Source organism: Pollicipes pollicipes, unplaced genomic scaffold (assembly GCF_011947565.3).
Source record: "Pollicipes pollicipes isolate AB1234 unplaced genomic scaffold, Ppol_2.1 Scaffold_3087;HRSCAF=3621_pilon_pilon_pilon, whole genome shotgun sequence".
Lineage (NCBI taxonomy): Eukaryota > Metazoa > Arthropoda > Thecostraca > Pollicipedomorpha > Pollicipedidae > Pollicipes > Pollicipes pollicipes.
The window spans coordinates 40,169,552-40,189,522 of record NW_023596225.1 but is presented as its reverse complement, the minus strand read 5'-3'; the positions used below and the strand labels follow the sequence as shown (position 1 = coordinate 40,189,522).

General features: G+C 55.0%; 1 protein-coding gene and 1 pseudogene across 1 annotated transcript; one reads left to right on the top strand and one right to left on the bottom strand.

Annotated features, from left to right (window-relative positions):
- The first annotated feature begins 88 nt into the window (after window positions 1-88).
- LOC119089754 (sodium/calcium exchanger regulatory protein 1-like) lies at window positions 89-658 on the top strand. The gene has a single exon (XM_037212562.1). The coding sequence runs from the start codon at window positions 195-197 to the stop codon at window positions 588-590; it is 396 nt and encodes a 131-aa protein (XP_037068457.1). The 5' UTR covers window positions 89-194; the 3' UTR covers window positions 591-658.
- A 3,964-nt stretch (window positions 659-4,622) lies between these two features.
- Window positions 4,623-14,533, bottom strand: LOC119090152 (nuclear pore complex protein Nup155-like; annotated as a pseudogene).
- Window positions 14,534-19,971: the final 5,438 nt, after the last annotated feature.

Genomic DNA, 19,971 nt, shown 5'->3' with positions numbered 1-19,971 from the left:
GGGCGGGGAAGGGGCGGGGTGCGTTGTGGTGACCTGTATCTTTGGACTCTGGCCGGCGACGATAACGAGCGCGCTCAGACCCGACGAGCAGGTCATAGCCCAGATACGGACAGTCGGCGTAGCGCGCGACACGGCAACAGCTGACCGCGCAGACCACCCAGCGGCCGCGGCGTCACGAAGACAGCAGCCGCGCCATGGTTGACTACAACGGCTCCTACACGCTGGTGTCGTCCGACAACTTCGACGAGTTCCTCAAGGCCATGGGCGCCAGCGCGGTGATGCGAACGGCGGCGCAGGTGGGCAAGCCGACCATCCACGTGTCGGTCAGCGGCGACCACTGGAAGCTGCGCCAGACCACCAAGCTGAGCTCCACCAGCATGGAGTTTGACGTGGGCGTGCCGCGCCACCTCAGCGCGCCCGGCGGCGCGTCCGTGACCAGCGTCATCACCAAGGAGCGCGACCGGCTGATCGAAAAGCGCACCGGTGCCGACAAGAACCCGGAGACGGTGCGCGAGTTCACCAGCTCCCAGCTCAAGGTCACGCTCAAAGTGGACGATGTCGTGTGCGTGCGCGTGTTCCAGAAACAGTGACCGGTGTCCGGCTGCATGGATCCGCGCCCAGGCTGAGAATGAAACCAGGCTCATCCTGCCAAAGACTTGCACTATGTCTTAAATCAGAAGCTGATGATGACGGTGACACGCAACCAAACGCATTCAGATGTCTGCCTGGTGGCCTGTTTCAGTCAGCTGGTACTAACAAATCCATATCGAATCGCTGAACCGATCTTCTCCAGCGCACCCCACGCAGCCTGTGCTATGTGTTGAAACATGGCACGTGTACCGACGTGCTGAAAGCATAGTGGTAGGTAAGTAAATACTGACTATTACGTTACATGCAAATATAGAACCGTCCTTACGTAATGTACGTCTACCGATATCCCGCAGAAGATCCCAGGCCAAGCAAGCATAGTGGGGGCGGGCTTTCTCTTCTTAAGCACTCCCCCAATGTGCAAAAACGACAAGCACTCGAGCAAAGGTCCTGCCGACACGCCGAGCCGCGTCTGTGCGCGTCGCAAGCTGCACGGGAGCACGGCCTCCGTGCGCAGAACAACGCCAGTCACCTGCCCACCGCCTCGCGCACTCAGCCGCCCACGTTTTCCCGAAGTGGTCGGCGTGGGCGACTGGCACCTGCCAGGGAGTGAGCACGCTTCGGCCACGCCTCCTTCATAGCCCGCCACGCCCGAGCCCTCGCCGCGTGAGCTGCACCGCCAAGCGACGCCCCTGAGAACGGCGTCCGGCCGCTGGCCGACGCCGACGGGACTGACCGGCGATGACGTCAGCTGGCGACGCGCCCGCACTAAGCGCCGAGAACTTGATAAGCGTCCGGCTGGTGTCAAGTCGCTGCTGAGCACCGCCGCCTTGCCTGTTCTCGTCGGCGTCGAGCGAGCGCAGGGAGGGACGGTGCCACAATCAAACAAGCCAGTCGAGAGTGAGGCGGGCCGGCCGCTCGCAGTTGTCGGCGCTGAGCGAGCACAGGAAGGGACGGTACCCCAGGCGGGACGCCAGCAAGAGTGAGGTGGTCGAGCGGTCTGCAGTCGGCGGCTGAACGGCACGGGGAGGGACGGTACCCTTCAGGCGTGGGACGCCAGCGAGAGTGAGGCAGCCGGCCGCGCGCAGTCGGCGTTGAGTGAGCGCGGGGAGGGGCCGGACCCCATGCAGGGGACGCCAGCAAGAGTGGAGGCGGTCGGCCGCATCGCATGCGGCGTTGAGTGAGCGCGGGGAAGGGGCGGTACCACAGTCAAAAGAAGCCAGCGAGTGAGGCGATCGGCGGTCTGCAGTCGGGGCGTTGATAGGTGAGCGCGGGGGAGGGGGCGGTTACACAGTCCAAAGGAAAGCCAGCGAGTGAGGCGATCGGCGGTCTGCAGTCGGCGTGAGTGAGCGCGGGGAGGGGCGGTACCTCCAGTCAAAGAAAGCCGCGGAGGTGAGGCGATCGGCGGTCTGCCAGTCGGCGTTTGAGTGAGCGCGGGGAGGGGCGGTACCACAGTCAAAGAAGCCAGCGAGAGTGAGGCGGCCGGCCGCGAGCAGTCGGCACCCAGCCTCGACAACGACGCGGGCGTGGTGCTCACCCGGCGCAGGTCACCTGTGGCTTCTGGGGGACGCGGCCGTCACACCACCAAACGCCTCAGCCGTCAGCGGCGGCCAATGGCCCAAGACGGCCGCAGCCACAGCCACCACAGAAGTACACGAGCGAGCTGAACCTGAACCTGCCGCGCCCGTCCATCCTACCAGAGGGCGGCCATCGTGACTAGAAACGTGTCAGAAGGGGCAACCGGCCCACCGAGAAGCACGAGAACGAGGCGGCCCGACGTCGCGCCTCCCTGGGGTCCACTGACGCACAGGTGGCGCTCGTTAACCGGAGGTGGGGGCGTCATGCCCGCGGGAAGCCACAGGATAAAGCCGCCGGCCCATCTGGACAAGGAGCTTGACCGTGCGCGTCCCAGACATGGCCGGAGAGGGAGGGACCAGACAGCAGCCGCCACATACCGCCACCGAGCTTTCCTCCGTAAAGACTCCATGCCGAAGCATATACCCTTCTTGTACGGAATGCTGTAGTTATATTTGTTTATATTCATATTGCATATATATATATATATATATATGCACATATATATATGTATATATATATATATATATATATATATATATATATATATATATATATATATATATATATATGTATTATATATCACCTTCTTTGTCACATCCATGGCGACGCCACCACTACCTGGGAGAGAAGCTGAGACGGAAACACGCTTTTCACTCTCTTGAGATCAGTCTTACGGTGAGCACTGAAAAAACAGCTCTGAACATAAGCCCTGTAGTGAAACCACGACAGTTTATCTTAAAAAGCGTTAAGAACTAGGGTATGGTGCGACGAAAGATGAATGCTTGATTCGGCTCGATGATATCTGGGAAGACCGTATAATTTCGCTGTGCAGCACAAATGCGGAAGAGTGAAGGCGACAGTGCCCTTGGGTTTTAAATGAAGTTTTGCTTAATCTTTTCACTCGTCATTTTGAGCCGGCAGCCTCAAATGTTGAGCGTTGACTATATAAACAATGCTTTGCTTGATAACGTCGTATAACCAGTGCATCCTGTGATATTAAGGGCAAACAAACGTTCAGCACCAGAACACTTAGAGCCATGCAGCGATGGGCACAATTAACGTTGAACTTTCTTGAAAAGTTGACTGAAACAAAGCTTGATCCAAGATATGCCGTCTGCTACCGTTTCTTTCCGGCATTATCAGCTCCGAGTTTGTAAGCTGAGTTACAGACCTCCAATACCGCAGGAGGCACTGGTCAAACGACACCACTTGCGTCCGCTCACCACATTGTGCACACACTGGTAACTTTGCCGGCACCTGGATTTGCAAAGCCGGGCTTGTGCTTATCTCGTTTAAACAGTATCTCCTGGAAGATTAGAAGCGGATACACCAGCATAAGCATGAACTCCTAATGCCTAAACAAGACGGTAACCACCCAAAAAATCGTTGCATTTTAGTCACCTATTTAGTAAACTAAGTCATCTATAAAGTCAGAGCGATCAGACAACCGTCGACATGTTCGTCAACTGGCCCAAAAGCTGCGAGGACCTGAAACTGCTTCATCTCAGCTCTATGCAACGAAATGGTGGAAACGTACCTCACCCCTGCACCAAGCACGGTTGATGCTGCAAACAGGGCAAACTGTTCCAAGAAGCTCCAGTAAACAGTAGGCACCTAGAGTAAGTGGTTAGTAAGAAAAGAGGGTAAGCAGAGAGGTACCTAAATTTTTAACATATCAAGCTGTAATTTTTCTACCTCTTTCAACTCCCCTGCTATATGTGCGTTGGCATGCAATGTGGTTTGGAAAACAATCACATGTAGGCGCACTCAGTGAACAATAGATCATGCAATCAATAGAACTTGGCATATTGAAGTCACCTTAAATTTCAAGAAAATGTAGGCTAGGACCTCACATACCAAGTATTCAACGCCATCCAATTAATGTTTCATGGCTTGAGCTTTGTAGGCAGTCTGGAATTAAAAGACAACCTGCAAATCTTGTGGAATTTCTTTCAGTATCAATCGGGCACAGCCTTCTTTGTGCCGAGCCTTTGCTTTCCGCACGCTACGTTCGAAAACAGGCGGAGACGGGGTGCCAAGCTGGCGGGCCCCAAAAGCTGCACCTCTATGAAGACCACGGGACTCGTCTGCGGGCGCGGCGGCGGTGGCGGCGCGCCGGTGTGTGTGTGCGTGTGTGTGTGTGTGTGTGTGTGTGTGTGTGTGTGTGTGTGTGTGTGTGTGTGTGTGTGTGTGTGTGTGTGCGTGCGTGCGTGCGTGCGTGCGTGCGTGCGTGCGTGCGTGCGTGCGTGCGTGCGTGCGGTGCGTGCGTGCGTGCGTGCGTGTCGGCGCCCCCGGGCCGGACCGGTACCTCTCGCGCGCGGGCACGCCGCTCGGCCAGCGGCTGAAACCAGCCACGATCCGGCAGATGGCGTGCAGCAGGTGCAGGGGACTCTCCCTCCCACGCGTCGTCCTTCTGCCGGTACAGCCTGACCTGCAACACACCGACACGTACGCCGTCACGCGGCCGCGCTGCACGGCACACCGGGGTCCAGTCAGCCCCGCCAGTGGAGCACACCACACCACACACACACCACACACGTGACACGTGACAGGGGGTTGGCGACCTTCTCGGACTGCTCGGCACGCCCAGCGCCGATACCGCAGCGCACCTGAGACGCGTACCCAGATTGAAGCCAACCACACAGCTTATGATCGTGATACTGGTTGGGGTTTTAGGGCGTGCAGGCTACTAAGGTCATCTTGCGCCCACTGACCACACAGCTTATGATCGTGATACTGATTGGAGTTTTAGGGAGTGCAGGGCTACTAAGGTCATCTTGCGCCCATGACCACACAGCGCTCGACTGTGCGTGCGTGCGTGGCGTGCGTGGCGTGCGTGCGTGCGTGCGTGCGTGCGCGCGCGCGTGCGGCCCGACGCACCTGATAGACCGCAAGCAGCTGCGGCAGCGGCACAGCCGGCCTGGGCCAGCGCGGCGGCTGCCCAGCCGGGCGAGGGGTCCCTCCAGTAGCGGCACGAGTGCACCTCCAGCTCGTGCACGATCGTCTCCAGCGGGAAGTAGGCCGGCTGGCCGCTGTAGGTGCGCGCCAGCTCGACGACGGCGGGCGCGGCCGCCTCGGCCTCGGCAGCGCCGGCCGCCTTCAGCTCGGCGCGTAGCAGGCCGGTCCAGAGGGCGCGCACCAGCGCCGGGTCGCGGTGGCCGGCGCACACCACCACCGCCAGCTGGCCGCGGTGCAGGCCCAGCTGGCTGCACATCTCGTACAGCGCCGTCACGTCCAGCAGGCCGGCGTTCAGCGCCTTCGACTCGGCCGCGCGGCCGCGCACCGCCTCCAGCACCATGCGCTGCACGCGCGCCACCTACGCCGCCGGCGCACGGTCAGACACAAGCCATGGAGCTGGCGACACGCCGGCCGCTCACCAGTCGCACGTGTACAGCTGACACCCCTGGTCTTCCTATACATAAATGTGTAAGTTTTCATGGCTTCATCATTATAACATTTATACGATATAATGTATAGCCTTTTTAATTACGAGGTGGTCAAAGTCTATCTTGCCGGTTAACATGCAAGTATGAGTGACGAAACATTCATTGCAGAAATATGCACTCCGAAAAAAACTACCACTGTCCTCAACAGATTTCTTAAAAAAACAACTATGAATAGAAATCATACTAGACTTGCATCTGCAATATATATATATATATATATATATATATATATATATATATATATATATATATCGCTTTGGGTAAATCATAGCTTATAGTTCTACACTGTCCTAAATATTACAATTGCTTACACATACGAATAATCGTTTTACATGTAGCGAGCATAAAGTGTGAATGGAGCATAGAGCGAAGTCCGTGACATCATATTTAAGTTGAACAGAGTACACGGAAGAAATAAATTGAAAAAATCATCAAAGGACACTAGAAAATTAAATATAAACTGCATATAAAGCCAATGAACAGGCCCTCCTCGAAATCCTTAAGACCAACGCCATTCTGCTCAACAATAACGACCGATTTCAACTCGAATATTTAATACTAATGTGTTCACCATGATCACGGCAAACAGCCAAACCGACGGCAAACAACTAAAACATGCTTATGTGACCTATTCATGGAAATGCCCGAACGCAACTGTAGGCTGCTTGACATTAGCAGCACTGACGTGACAGGCCCATCATCATGTTCAAAGAAAAGTCTGCCTCCTAAATTCATAAATATGTGCGAAATATATATATATATATATATATATATATATATATATATATATATATATAATCACACAACCTAACAGAGGGTCACGCTATCAACAATGATAACACACAAGCACACTGTTAAAGTATCATGATAACGGTCCCATTTCTCAAGAGCAAAAACAAAAGCGACACATATTCCCCACAAGGGCGCAACAGAGCTGCACAGCACACATCGCTGTACGACACCGCGAGTCACGGGGAGCGCGGCTATCTCGTCAGCATCGTCATCCTGCGGCACCACCCACCTCCATCTTCTCTTCGAGCTCGTGCAGAAACTCGCCCTGGCTGGCGGCCGCCGAGACCTGCATCTGACTGGACTTGACACACAGAATCGCCCGGGCCAGGTACTCGATCCGCTGCTCCAGGCTCACGTCCGACCTGTGCCCGACCATGTCCATCATGACGTTCATCATCACGCCCGTCATGGCGTCCCTCGTCACAGCGGACGACGGTCTCGAAACAGGTGAATGCGCCGGTTGGGGGGGGGGGGGGGGGAGGTGGAGAGGGGGGAGGAGCATGACGCGCCTGCAGCTTTATCCACATCCCATTGCATCACTGGTCGGAAGGGGGAGGGGGGTCCTGCCACGCCACGTCACGTCAACAACACATGACAGGTCACATGCCATATCACGTCACAAACATAGCTTTTGAAGAGTCCTAGCCCCCACAACAAGCATCCAACAACAGCTTGGCGCTACGCCCGCGAAGCAGGCCGCTCCGCACCGGGGCGTCGAGGAGCGGCGCGCGAGGCGGCGCCACGCTCGACTCACCCGTCACGCTCGGCTAGCTTGGCCAGGACCTTGGCGGTGGCCAGGTGCTGGCTGTTCATCTCGTAGTATTTCCAGAGCAGGTCCAGGGTGTCCACGCTGGTAGGGGCGCCCGAGACGCGCGTCAGGAAGGGCTCGATGTAGCGCGACTTCACCTGGAGGAGTGGGAGGGGGGGGGGGGGGGCGTCAGAGAAGGCCCCGACCGAGCCGCCACCTGCCCTTCAGACGGTATCGGCGGCACGGCACCGTCTCACGCGCCTGTCCACCGACAACCCGCAGCGTCCGAAATAACGTACGCTGCTACTAACTGACAGCGTGAAAACAGCGTGTCGCCCGTGTCGTCGCCGCCCCCGAGGTATCATGGTTTGAACACCAGCGCCAGCACGCAGCGCGTTGTTGGCGGACGCGCTCGTTCCGAACCCAATGTCAAATGGGTTACTTTCGTTGAACACAAGTCTGAGTATACATTTTGCTAGGATAGCACTTGAGTTACACACCAAGCCCTGCACAGTGCGACGCCACCACCATGACCACACTACCCTAGTTTAGTCCCATTTTAACAAAAGAGAACACCCATGAGCCGACAGAAGATAGTTTCAGCCAGTTGTAACGCGAGCAGCCCGGTTTTGGTGGAGCGAGGGAGTTCTCCGAGCGGACGCGGCCGACGGCGGCCAGTGCGCCGGCCGGACGGACCTGCAGCAGCCGGTCGGACATGCCACTGGTCATCATCCAGTTGTACAGGGCCACGTGCAGCAGCTCGTCGGAGGAGGCGAGCACCGCCTCGATCACGAGCTCGGCTCGGCGCCGCGCCTCCTGCGGCTGGTCGGCCGGCGCGGCCAGCGGCGGCGGGGCCCGGCCGCGCCGGCACCGGCGACTGGCGCTGGCCAGACTCCGCCAGCGCCTTCAGAGACGACAGCATCTTCATCACCTCGTTGTAGCACTCGAACCTGCCGCGAACACGGGCAACATGTCAGCCGGAACAGCACGGCCAGCACCACGTCGTTTAACACCGTCCTGCCGCCCCGTTCCTACCGTGACATCACGACAACAGGGCACGGGCCCCGAGCGTGAACCCCGACCCCGAATGTTCGCCTTGGCGTTGTGAGCCCTCGTCACGACCAGATGTTCTGCATTGCTTGAGGCCGAACACACCAGATTTGGCTGCACGTGCGTCTGAATACCAGGGGTGTATGCCATTCCAAGTACCAGGACCATCATCCCGAGTTCTGAGGCATTGAGTTCGGGTCTGAGTTCATCCGTTCCGCAGCATGTATATGCCCGTCCACTCCACAACACATGAACTCGGGGGCTGTGGCACGAACTTTCTGAAGGCCGGCAGGGCTAGAATTCATAATGGGGTTCCACTGTATAGAGGAGCCTCCACTGCATCGACAGGCCTCAACAGGCTACGGTTATGTCAATGTTTCATGCATGACCTTGTTTAAGCCCTGCCTGCTGTTTTGTAATGCAGTGCACAATTTCAAATGCATGCTTCCTGGGAACAATGATGACGTCCGTTTTTCACAAAGACAGATACCGCTGCAGCGCTAGTTGAGCCAAGATTTCTGGGAATCAGCGTGGAAACACAATCAAGCAGGCATCAGCGCGTGTCCAGCACAATTGCTGACGCCTGCTTGATTATCGGTACAAGCACAATCAGTATCGGAAGCACAATCAAGCAGGTATCAGCAAGTGTCAGCACAATGCTGACGCATGCTTGATTATCGGTACAGCGCCAGTGTTCATATAGTCTCATTATTTCATCAACACATCTCAATTATGGATTCCTTTATTAGTGGTGTCTTCTCTGTCGCGACAGAAAAGTGTCACGTCTCAGGACGAGTCGATAGGTGACGCCCTTATACCTCGGATTTGAACGAAACTTGGTTCACAACGCCAATCAATAACGGCGAACACCCCGTCATCCTTTCAAGTCTCCCAGTTCAAGCGTTTACGGTTCATACCTTCCGCAGTTTCCTCTTTGCAGTGGTTGAACGCTAAGAAATACCAGTCACTAACTCACAGACCAACGGGTGCATACTACAATATTTTTGTGGAGATGTTAGATGGTAGGTGAGGCACTTTGACATGGGGAGGGAGGGGGGGGGGGGGGCATCAGAAACAACCATGGGGCTCTAATGCCCCTCCTCACTGCCGGGGCAGCAGCTGCACACCCGCAAAAAAGGCTCTAAAAGCTCCTAATGCCGAACTCCGCTGTGTTTCAGTGAGATACCCTTAGTCAGATATATTATTTTCGCGCCCGTTGATGTGGAGTTTGCCGCACAGCGGGGGTGGGACGAGGATCCCTGCGTGTCTATAAGGGTTACTTTCCACGAAGAGGACCACTTTTGGTTACCTTAGGCATTTTATGAGTTCCAGGAGACGGTCGGAAAGATCACCAAATTCATCGGAAAACACTCTATTGGTAAGACATCATCTATTAAAACCATCCCAAAACCACCCATTATGCAATCTCATTATGCAACTCAGCTACGCAATCTCAGGGCTCATTGCCTTTATTTCTAAACATAGGTTTGTCCATCATATACCACGTGCATCGTGTACACGGTTATTGCGGGTGGATTGTGCCACGTTCGTCGTGTTGTGGGTCCTTCGTATTCGTTCCCAGATAGAATTCAAATACTCAGATCAGGCACATCATTATAGCACTTATTTTCAACATAACCATCATTAAGTAATTCTAACAGCCATCATTCATAACGAGGGCGCCACAATCGGTATCAATTCTCCGCACACAGCATAAGCCGAGGGCGACAACACATATTTTCATCCAAAGTAAATTATACTGTGAGTATATAACAAAAATGTTCCAAGGGAGTAAACTCAACATGTTACATGTAACTTGGCGAAGTAACTGAAAGGTCATCAGAGTGAATGAGAGTGGCTGCAAGTGCCTTACGGAACCGTTCCACATTGGAGGACTGGTGACTTTATTCCAAGCCATTCATTTGGCGTGATTCAGTGCGCCCGGCAGTGCTGCATCAATTCAAGGTTTCGTTAAAATCCGCTGCTTTGATGATTATTGTGTTAATGTTAACTTATCGTACGAATTCGGGTCCTTTGACGACCTCCGACTGAACTCCAGACCGCCACATGCAGGGCAAACCATACAAATCATGACCATGAGAAGGACCCCAAGGTTTCCAGAAGACTCGATTTTAACCTGATTCACACTCACCCGGGCTTGAGCCTGAGTCCGCGTCTCCGCTCCTTCAAAACTGCTCATATAACGCTGACTTGCCTGCGAAATCAACCGTTTCATTTGATCCGCGTTCCAACGATCGCGATGCGGCGCTGGCTCCATGCCGTCCCGAACCGGCCCCCGCCGGGGCCAGCGGGTTCGTACCTGGCTTTGAAGGCCTGCCCGCCCTGAACGTCATCAGGTGGCTCTCCCGCGCGGTAGTAGTGGTAGCGCCGCGTCCTGCACATCACGCTTCTCGGCGGCCGCCAGCACCAGCTCCACCACGCCCTCGTAGTCGTGCACCGACTGCAACGGACGACACCCCTCAGGCACGCCCCCTGCGGCGCTAGTCAGACGGAGACCGTGCCCCCGTGGTCCTGCTATTGGAGCATGTCGTGAAGGGAAAAGATCAGGGCCCGCAGGCTAGCCAGGTTGTTAGTAAAGCAGCATAACAAGGCACTCAAATATTTGACGTGCGAATGGCTTAAGCACGATATTCTAAGCATGTTTCGGCTAAGTACTTGATGTGCGAATGGCGTAGGTACGACATTTTAAGCATGTTTCGGCTAGTACTTGATGTGCGGAATGGCGTAAGTACGACATTTCAAGCATGTTTCGGCTGAGTACCTCACTCCATTGTTGAGCATATTCTAGACAGGAATGCTGGCCACATAACGGATATACGAGGCGAGACGCACCTAAACTAATTGTTTTGTAAGGAACAGTTTGCTGGCAACGCAACAAACGGACGCCAAATAATGTAACAATCCAATTTGGGTAATGCATTCTTCTGGTCTGTGATGACTGCCACATTGTTACACGACCTTACATGTTGCAAGAAAAATACATGACTTCACCAGCCAAGAGAACCGCCGTTTTTTCACGACCCAAGCTTCCCAGTCCGCGTGCCGCGCCAGCAGTTGCGGTATTCTGGCCCCTAAAGCAGCGCCGCAGCCGCGATACAAACCGCTGCAGCGACCGCGCCGACAGCGCTCCCCCACCTGGAAGTGCTGGCAGACGACGGGCAGGTTGAGCTGGCCGGCCACCTGCTTGGCCAGCCTGAGCGCCTCGCGCACCAGGCGCTCCCGCTCGGCCGCGGAGGAGGCGTCGCGCGCCGAGACGAGCATCTCGGAGGCGCGCGAGCTCAGCTCGTCCTCCTCGCGGTAGACGGCGGGCGCCAGCCCTGCGCAGCTCCGCCGACACCGCCTCCGTGCTGGCGTTGTCGTTGAGGTAGCGGCCGATGAGCGCGTTCACCAGCTGCGTGCACATGGCGCGGCCCGACAGCGCTGAGGTCGCGCAGCGTCATCAGCCGCAGCGCCGACTGGTCCTCCTTGCTCAGAGCCTCGGTCACCGCCGTCGTCTGGTGGTCGGTGATGATCTTCAGCAGGCCCAGCACCTGCCGGGAGGGGGGGGGGGGGGGATGACGTCACCGCGGACAGCTTCAGCCCGCGGGGCGAGGCTCTATAAACGCACAGCGGCAGCACCCGTGATTCGTGTTGCACTGCGCTGATCAATGTTGTGTTATGCCCCTGCGACACGCTTGGTCTATCGCTTTATGGTTGAGCCCGTCCTAGAGGCGAGACGCTGTTCGTTTAACGAACTCCTGCTTTGAGACCCACCTTGGAGCCGGCAGCCGTCCATATATGGGTAGCTCTGCACCGCTTCAATGCATGAGGTTTGTGAAAATTTGAGATATGCACCTTAGGCTGGCTCCGTCAGACAAGCCCTTCATTGTTTATCATGCGCTGACCGAAAAAGCAATATAGCACCACAACGTCTCGGTGCTTATGATGTGCTGACTCCGAAGGGGCGGTACGGTATTTGAAAGTTCTCGTCATGGGGCTACAATACCAGGGCGCATTTCACACACGTTGAGACTGGATACCCGTTTCCCGCAAAACGGAACTGCAGGTCCAAAACGCAGGTCATTCGATGCGCAGTTTCCGGGCTACCGCTGGCCGGCGGGAGCACGGGTCGGCGCTCTGCCCCGCGTCCCTCACCTGTCTGGTGTAGTCGACCAGCTCAGCGAGGCAGATCAGACTCTGACGCTCGGCCGCCTGCGCTTGCTGGCCGCGGCCCAGCTGAGGCCGCGCGGCGCCGCCGCCGCCGCTGCCCTCCTTGCGGCAGGAACGAGTTCATCCGCTGCTGCAGCTGCTGCGTGCTGACCGTGTCCACGTACGGCGGCGAGAAAGATGAGCTTGTGCTGCTCCATGAAGCGGGAGAGTCGTTGCAGCTGTCCGCACAGCCAGTCCAGCTCCTCAGAGGTGGCCGCCGACAGCAGGTGCAGCTGGCCGGGCCGCGGCGAGAACTCGCGCACTACGCGGCTGGCCCACAGCGGTCGCAGCAGTCGCGACACGTACAGGTACAGTCCGTCGTGCTTGCCGGAGAAGAGTTCGACGGGCGCGGCCAGCGAGGCGTCTGCCGAGAGCGACAGCTGCGGCAGCTGCGACGGCGGCCCGCGGCCCGGCTGCGGCGTAGACATCTGCTGCGGGTGGAAGCCGCCGAGCAGGCTGGTCGAGTGCAGCGAAGCCGGCGAGACGGCCGGCGCCGGCGCCGCCCGCGGCTCGCCGCCGAACCGGAAGAAGGCGCGCGCCGCCCAGTCGGCCACCCGGGCGTCCTGCGGCGCGTCCGAACACGCCAGAATCAGGCACGCCGCGCACGCCTGCGGCTCGGAGTGTAGCACGAAGAAGGCGCGCACCGCGTCGGCGTCCGGCCGGCCGGCGTCCTCCTCCAGCAGCACGCGCAGCTGGTCCACCGGCCGCAGCTGCTCTAGCACCTGCACGCCGCGCGACGAGAGCGCCACGTAGCGGCGCGGCAGGCGCGCGTGCTGCGTCACCACCAGCGGCGGCTGCGGCCCGTCGCCGGCCTCGGACCGCATCAGCTGCTCGCTCGGGCAGCGGCTGCAGCGCCCACGTGTGCCCATCGAGCGGCAGCGTGCTCTGCAGCTCCGTCAGTCGCGGCGACACCGGGAAGGCGTCGCCACTCAGCAGCCAGAGCACGTCCAGGTCGTCGGACTGGGCTGCCAGCAGCAGGCCGGCGCCGGCCGCGTACCGCGCCATATGCAGGCCAGCCGGCCGCTGCGGCGGCGCATTGGCCGCGAAGCCCGGCGGCAGGCGGATGTGGCACAGCTGCAGGGTCACGGGCCGCGAGCCGGCGCCGCCCGTGCTGAAGTACAGCCGCACGCCCGTCTGCGTGGTCACCACCAGGTGCACGAGCCGCGACTCGGCCGCCGTCACCGGCGACACGTCGATGATGGGCCGGAAGTTGGACGCGTCCACCGACGAGGCGATGCCGGCCGCCGCCTGCGCGATGGAGAACTGCGACAGCGCCGCCACGCGCACCGTCTGCTGGCCGTCGGCGCCCAGGTCGTACACCTGCACCGTGCCCTTCTCGGAGCGCGTGTAGAGCACATTGCGCGACTCGTCGACGACCAGCTGAATCAGGGGGTCCTCATCCGAAAAGGCGGCCGCCAGGAAAGTGGGCACCAGCACGGACAGCGCGCTCGACGAGTGATTGATCTTGCGGCAGCGACGCGAGAACCAGCTGTCGGTGGCCTGGTACACCAGCTCGTACAGGCAGCCGTCTTTGGCGCCCAGGAAGACGCGGCCGGCCGGCGTGCCGACGATCGTCGTCACGTAGGCGCCGTCGCTGGCGATGGCGAACAGCGGCTCGGGCAGTACGTGCATCTCGGCCGGGCCGGCGGGGTCGCGCGGCCGGCCCAGCGTCACGCCCAGCAGCACGATCTCCAGCGGCGTGGCCAGGCAGAGCAGGTGCTGGATGTGAGACTGAAAGACGCCAGGCCTCGGTTCGCACCATCGCCACGCTGAGGATGGTCTCGCTCATGCCGTCGTAGTAGGTGAGGTCGCCGCCCGACTCGAACAGCCACACGTATATGTCGTTATCGATAGTGAGCCAGGCGCGGTTCAGCTCGGGGAACAGGCCCATCATGCAGTTGCACTGCAGGTGGTTGAAGTGCTCCACCAGCTCGGCCGGCAGCGGCACCTTCTTCTGGACGGCCAGCTGCTTGAGGCGGAGGCCGCCCAGGCTGGGATAGTCCGCCTCCTGCTGACCGCTCACGGTAGGGCAGGCCTGCTGTGCGATCCGCAGCCGCTCGGCCAGGCTGGGGAACTGCGAGTCGGCCTGCAGCAGGCGGTCCAGGGTGCGGCCGGCCGACTCCAGGCTTCCGGAGGGCCACCGCCGGCCGACATCATCGGCCGCAGCGAGAACGACAAGCCCACGGCGGGACTGGCCGGCATGGCAGCGGCTGTGACCTAAAAGCAAACATCATCGACTATGTGACCAATGTTGCATCCCTGTGTTATGTTGTGTGAACATTTGGCAGCCCACTGCACACTGCACCATCTCAGATGGAACAAGAACATTTTACTTTATACTTATTTTGAAGATTTAAACTGCAAAAACAACAGAGATCCAGTGCCCAGTTCTCGCTCCAGCCAATTTTATATATCATACAAAAGCCTGCGACACCACCACTTTGATCTGGCCTCAGCTTGTGTGTGCATGTTGAGGCATACATACAATCAAGTAAACATCTCTCAAGCAACATCAATATTAACTATTTGAAACATAAATTAAAACATCAAGCACGAGTATGCACTTACACAGGACAATGTTGGTGGTCAATAAAGGCACAAATGAAACAGAAACTTGAATATCAAAAATGAGGATCCCTCAAACAGGACAATGTAGGTGGCTGATGGGCATGCATGCCCAAGACAACTGCCCAACCCCCCATAGCATCAAAAACAACAGAAAAGCTTTCTAACATAAAGGTTACTAACACAAACTTTAATACATGAGTACATTTTAGAGGTGTTCAGCAAGGCTGGTGGACACTTTCAGCTGATAGCATGCCAGAAATACTAAGACACCAGCATGCAAGACATGACAGATTTTGACAAGATCTTGTTGGCACATAGTTGAGGCAAGAATTGTTAGTTGGAGCAAGTTTTAAAAATTATGTGCCAGGAATTTCAAACTTGGGGTAGGCCACATTATTTTGGCCTATCACAAGGTACCTTGAGACAGGTATTGAGCTGGAGTGCAGATCAGATGGTACACAAAATATGATGGAATGACAGCCTGTAGAGGCATGAGATCCTTAAAAAATGAATGGGCTATATCCACCCCAAGTGTGCCACCACTGTTTTCATTGCTGCCATGTTCTCTTGTGAGGCCCTGGATGTCATGGATTGTGCAGCACCCTTACAGAAAGATCAACTGATGAAATTGAGACACTCAAACAACAAATATTATGCAAGCACATAGCATTTTTATAGTACCAGCTTCTATTGCTTGCCCCAAGTTGCTAAGCTGCCTGCAAATGATAGCATGCCAGATAAAACTGTGTGAGCATGGCAACCCTGAAACCACACAATTTAGCTCTTTCCTTGCAAAATGTTGAATGCACTTTTCAATGCCATAAATTTGATCATGTTGGAATGTAATGCAAAACACCAGGTGGTGAATTCAGCGTAATAATGGCCCCTCTCAGCATGGCAGCAGGGATAATTAGCAGGTGGACATTACATTGTGCACAGTCTTTTGAGACCCCCAGTCATCAAAATAGCAGCTCCTATCCCAGCAGGGCAAATGGCTGCCCCACAAGACCAGGACCAGACTCACCCTAGAAACCCCTTTAAATGGTATGCCACCTTCTGAAGGCTTTTCTAGATATAAACAGCAACTTAAATTGTACTCAAATTTATCTATGATCTATTAAGATCATTTTTGTCACTTTGTTAGCCAACAGCCAATCAGCACATCTCCTATCACCACCCACTCTTGATGTATTAGTTATCATTAATGTGTTTCCATATTATATGCTGTTTATTTATATTATCTTCATATGTTTTTTTAGTTGTATTTCATCTGATCTACAACAATTTAACACTTTGTTCAATGATTATAGTAAATACATGAGAAAATGTTATGGTAATTCAATATCTTCCTTTCAGAAGCATTGCCAAAGTGTACAATACATAACTGCAATGGTGAAATTATATCAAATTATGGCATTTTCAATGAAGTTGATCATACTGTATTATGATTATATACCATTGCATAATATGCTGCAACGATTTATGTGAAAATTAATTATGAAAGTACATGGAAAGATGAAACCCTGACACTTATAGTTATATCGCTCACACGGAAATCATTCCACAATGGGACACAGTATTTTGGCAGCACTCTTCATCCGAGACGTCACTGTAGCAAAACGATATGAAACCACTTCACTAGTCCGCTTGTCGACACCAGTATCCCGTCAAAACTGTGGTGATTCAGAACAGAATCAGAGGCACACATTCAACCCGCAAAACCGTCGACAAAGTTAATCTATTCCGCTTTAACAACTTACACTCTGCAACCTTCCCCAGCACTCTCCACCTCGTGGCCATCAACCGTAAACACCGCGCACTGGGGCAAATCAAACTGTTCTTATGTGCGAAATCGGCGCACTATTCGTAAAAACTTACGGACACGGCAGCTAAATCATTTGTGGAAACATTCCGTTAGATATGACAGCGAAGAAATGCTGTGGACAGTAGTGTAGTTTACTTTTTGCTTGGGAGAATTAGCTCCAGCCCAAGAGAAACAAAAAAACTGTCGACATCTGGAAATAATCCCATTTTTGGCGCACTTTTGGGTAGATTATGGTATTTTTATTGGTCAGTCCCCTTCCCTTCCCATCCTGAGAAAATACGTTCGTGCATGGGGATCATCTCTATGAGTCAAAGTTAGTACGACACACCCAGTGTGTTTGTGGGGGGGGGGAGAGAAGGGTGGCTCTAGAAGAGCTGGATCCTGAGCTAGGTCATCGGGTATGAATAGGACAGAATATGCCACCAAAAAAACATAGGGGAAGCCGTCAGGAAAGGATCTGGTCCGGTTGCCACTCGGAGCTATGCCCGGGAACCCTCCCACTAGTCGGTAAATATACCGTATAAAGTGAGTCTCATTTTCAGTTTTGGGAATACCATTTGTGACTTTCAAGGACGACCTGTTGTTATTCAGATCCTGTTAGACCCGAGACGGGTGCTGGTCTATGAAGCTTTTGAATCTCAGTGATCTACAACAAGGCCTATGTTGGTGGAGGCGTTATGATCAGGGGCGGATCCAGAGGGGGGGGGGGGGGGGCGCGGGGCCATGCACCCCTCCCTTGGATCCCGAAGGGCTCCATTGGCTCCGAGGGGTCCATCGCCGGCCGAACAGATGCAATTTTTTAACACAAATCGCAACAAAACTGGATATTTCTGAACTTCCAGACCACCAAGAGCAGTTGAAAGCGAAAGTGAAAGGCCTATGAGAAGTTTAAAAAAATCGATGGTTGGAAAAGTTGTGAACTGGAAATTTTAAGCCCCATTTCACTGTCTAGGGACCCATACTGTTTCTGGGAGACCTATATGCCCACTTGCAGGATCATTTCGATAGTTAAGGAGCATTCTACGTTGCCCTTTATTTCTTTGCATTTGCTCTGGGGCCCTACACTGTTGTTGGGGCCCTTCCCGCTAGCGTGCCGGGGCACTCTTGTCGATAATGGACTCTTCCACGTGTTCTTTCCATTCGCCAGAAAGGCTCTGCGGGCTATAGTCGGGGTCCCATATCTAGGCCTGCCGGGGTATTCTTGGTTGCTCAGGGACCCTTTAAGTGGGTCTCAATTAACCTACCGACACACTTCTGATATCCCCATGGGTCCTCTTCATTGGTCTAGGGCGCTCCCAATTGTCTATCACTTGCTTAGGGCCCTGCACTCTTGTCGGGGGCCCATCTGATGGTCTGCCTGGGCACACCAGTCATTCAGGGACGCTTCGCACTGGGTTTTGGATGTTTCTTTCCTCAATAGGGGCCTGCGCTTTAGGGGGGGGGGGGGGGGCTATCTGATGACCCGCTCGGGCACATTCAATCGTTCGGGGGCCTTCTACATTGAGCTTTGGGCACGTGCTCTTTGGATGGGACCCCACGTACTCGTCGGCGTCCCCCTGTTTGCCTCCTCGGCCACATTGGATTTCTGGGGGGAGGGGCCCTGCACATTGGATCTTGGTGTTTGAATTTAGGGCCCTCTGCCCCTATCCGGGCTATCTGATAACCTGTACGGGTACACTCCATCTTTCGGGGGCCCTCCGCACCCGGGGTTTTGGGTACTTCTTATTTGAATGGAGAGCCTTGCGCTCCTAAAGAGGCCCCTTCTGATAAGCTGCTCGGGCACATTATATCATTCTGGAGCCATTCGCATAAGGTCTTCGATGCTTTCCATTCGAATGGAGGGCCCTACGCTCTTGTTGGGAGCCCTATTTGCTAACCTGCTCGGGCACACATTCATTTGGGGACGCTCTTCATTGGCTTTTGGGTACTTCCTATTAGAATGGAAGGCCCTAAAATCTTGACCGGGGCTCTATATGTTAACTTGCTCTGACGCACTGGATCATTGGATCATTCGGGGATAAACTGCATTGGGTCTTGAATATTTCCTTTTTGAACGGAGTGTCCTACGCTGTTTTTTGGAACCGTATCTGTTAACCTGCTCGGCACACTCGATTATTCGGGGGCCCTCTCTATTGGGTCTGGGTACTTTCTATTTAAATGGAGGGCCCTATGTTCTTGACAGGGACCCTATATGTCAACCTGCTTGGGCGCACTCAATCGTTCAGAGCCCTACACATTGTGTCGTGAGTATTTCTTTTTTGGAAGAAATGGCCCCTATGTTCTTGGCGGGCCCCATCTATTAAGCTGTTCGGGCCGGTAGCAGATGCAGACGGGGGGGGGGGGGGGGGACGGAGGCACAGGACCATACCCCATGGACCATGCCGAGGGGATCTGAAGGCCGGACGGACGTAGTTTTCTTACAACAAATACACAGCAAAATTGGAGGAGTTTTGACCAACAGACGACCAAGAACAGTTGTTGGCAAAAATAACGAGTTCATTAGCAGATCAAATTCATTTTTTGTTGATTGAGGAAGTGTTGCTTATGAGAAATTGTGGAGTTTGTTACGCTTTCTAAAGCCATAGCACTGTTGGTTTTTTGGCTCTATATGTCCACTTGCAGGGTCAGTCTGATCGGTGAGGAGCTTTCCACGCTGCTCTTGATCTCTTTGCATTTTCTCGTAGGGCCCAATGTGCTATTAGGACGCTATCTGCTTCCATGTCCAAGTAATCTTGATCGATCAGGTTTTGCTCCACGGATTCTCCCCACTCGCCCGAAAGGGTCTTTATGCTTTTTTATGGCCCATATACCAGGGCACACTCAGTTGCTCAGGGGCCCTTCATTTAAGTCTCGGGCTCTTCCTACTTGCTTGGAGGGCCTTATACTGTTGATAGGGCCCTTATAAGGTAAGGCACGGAGGCACTCAATACCCAGGGGCCATCTACTTTGATCGAGAGCTCCCTCCCTTTGGTCTCATTTGCGGAGGACTATTCACTCCTACCGAAGCTCGTGCTGTTAACCCGCCTGCGCACTCTTGATTACACAGGGGTATTAATTCATGGTGTTAGATAATTCACCTTCACTCAGAGGGTTCTGTGCTCTGGCCGGGGCTTTATATGTCAGCCTGCCGAGACACTACCGGCCATTCATGGGCCCAACACGATGGT

Coding starts and splice junctions, on each gene's coding strand:
- LOC119089754 (XM_037212562.1), top strand. CDS start 195: ATGGTTGACTACAACGGCTCCTACACGCTGGTGTCGTCCGACAACTTC.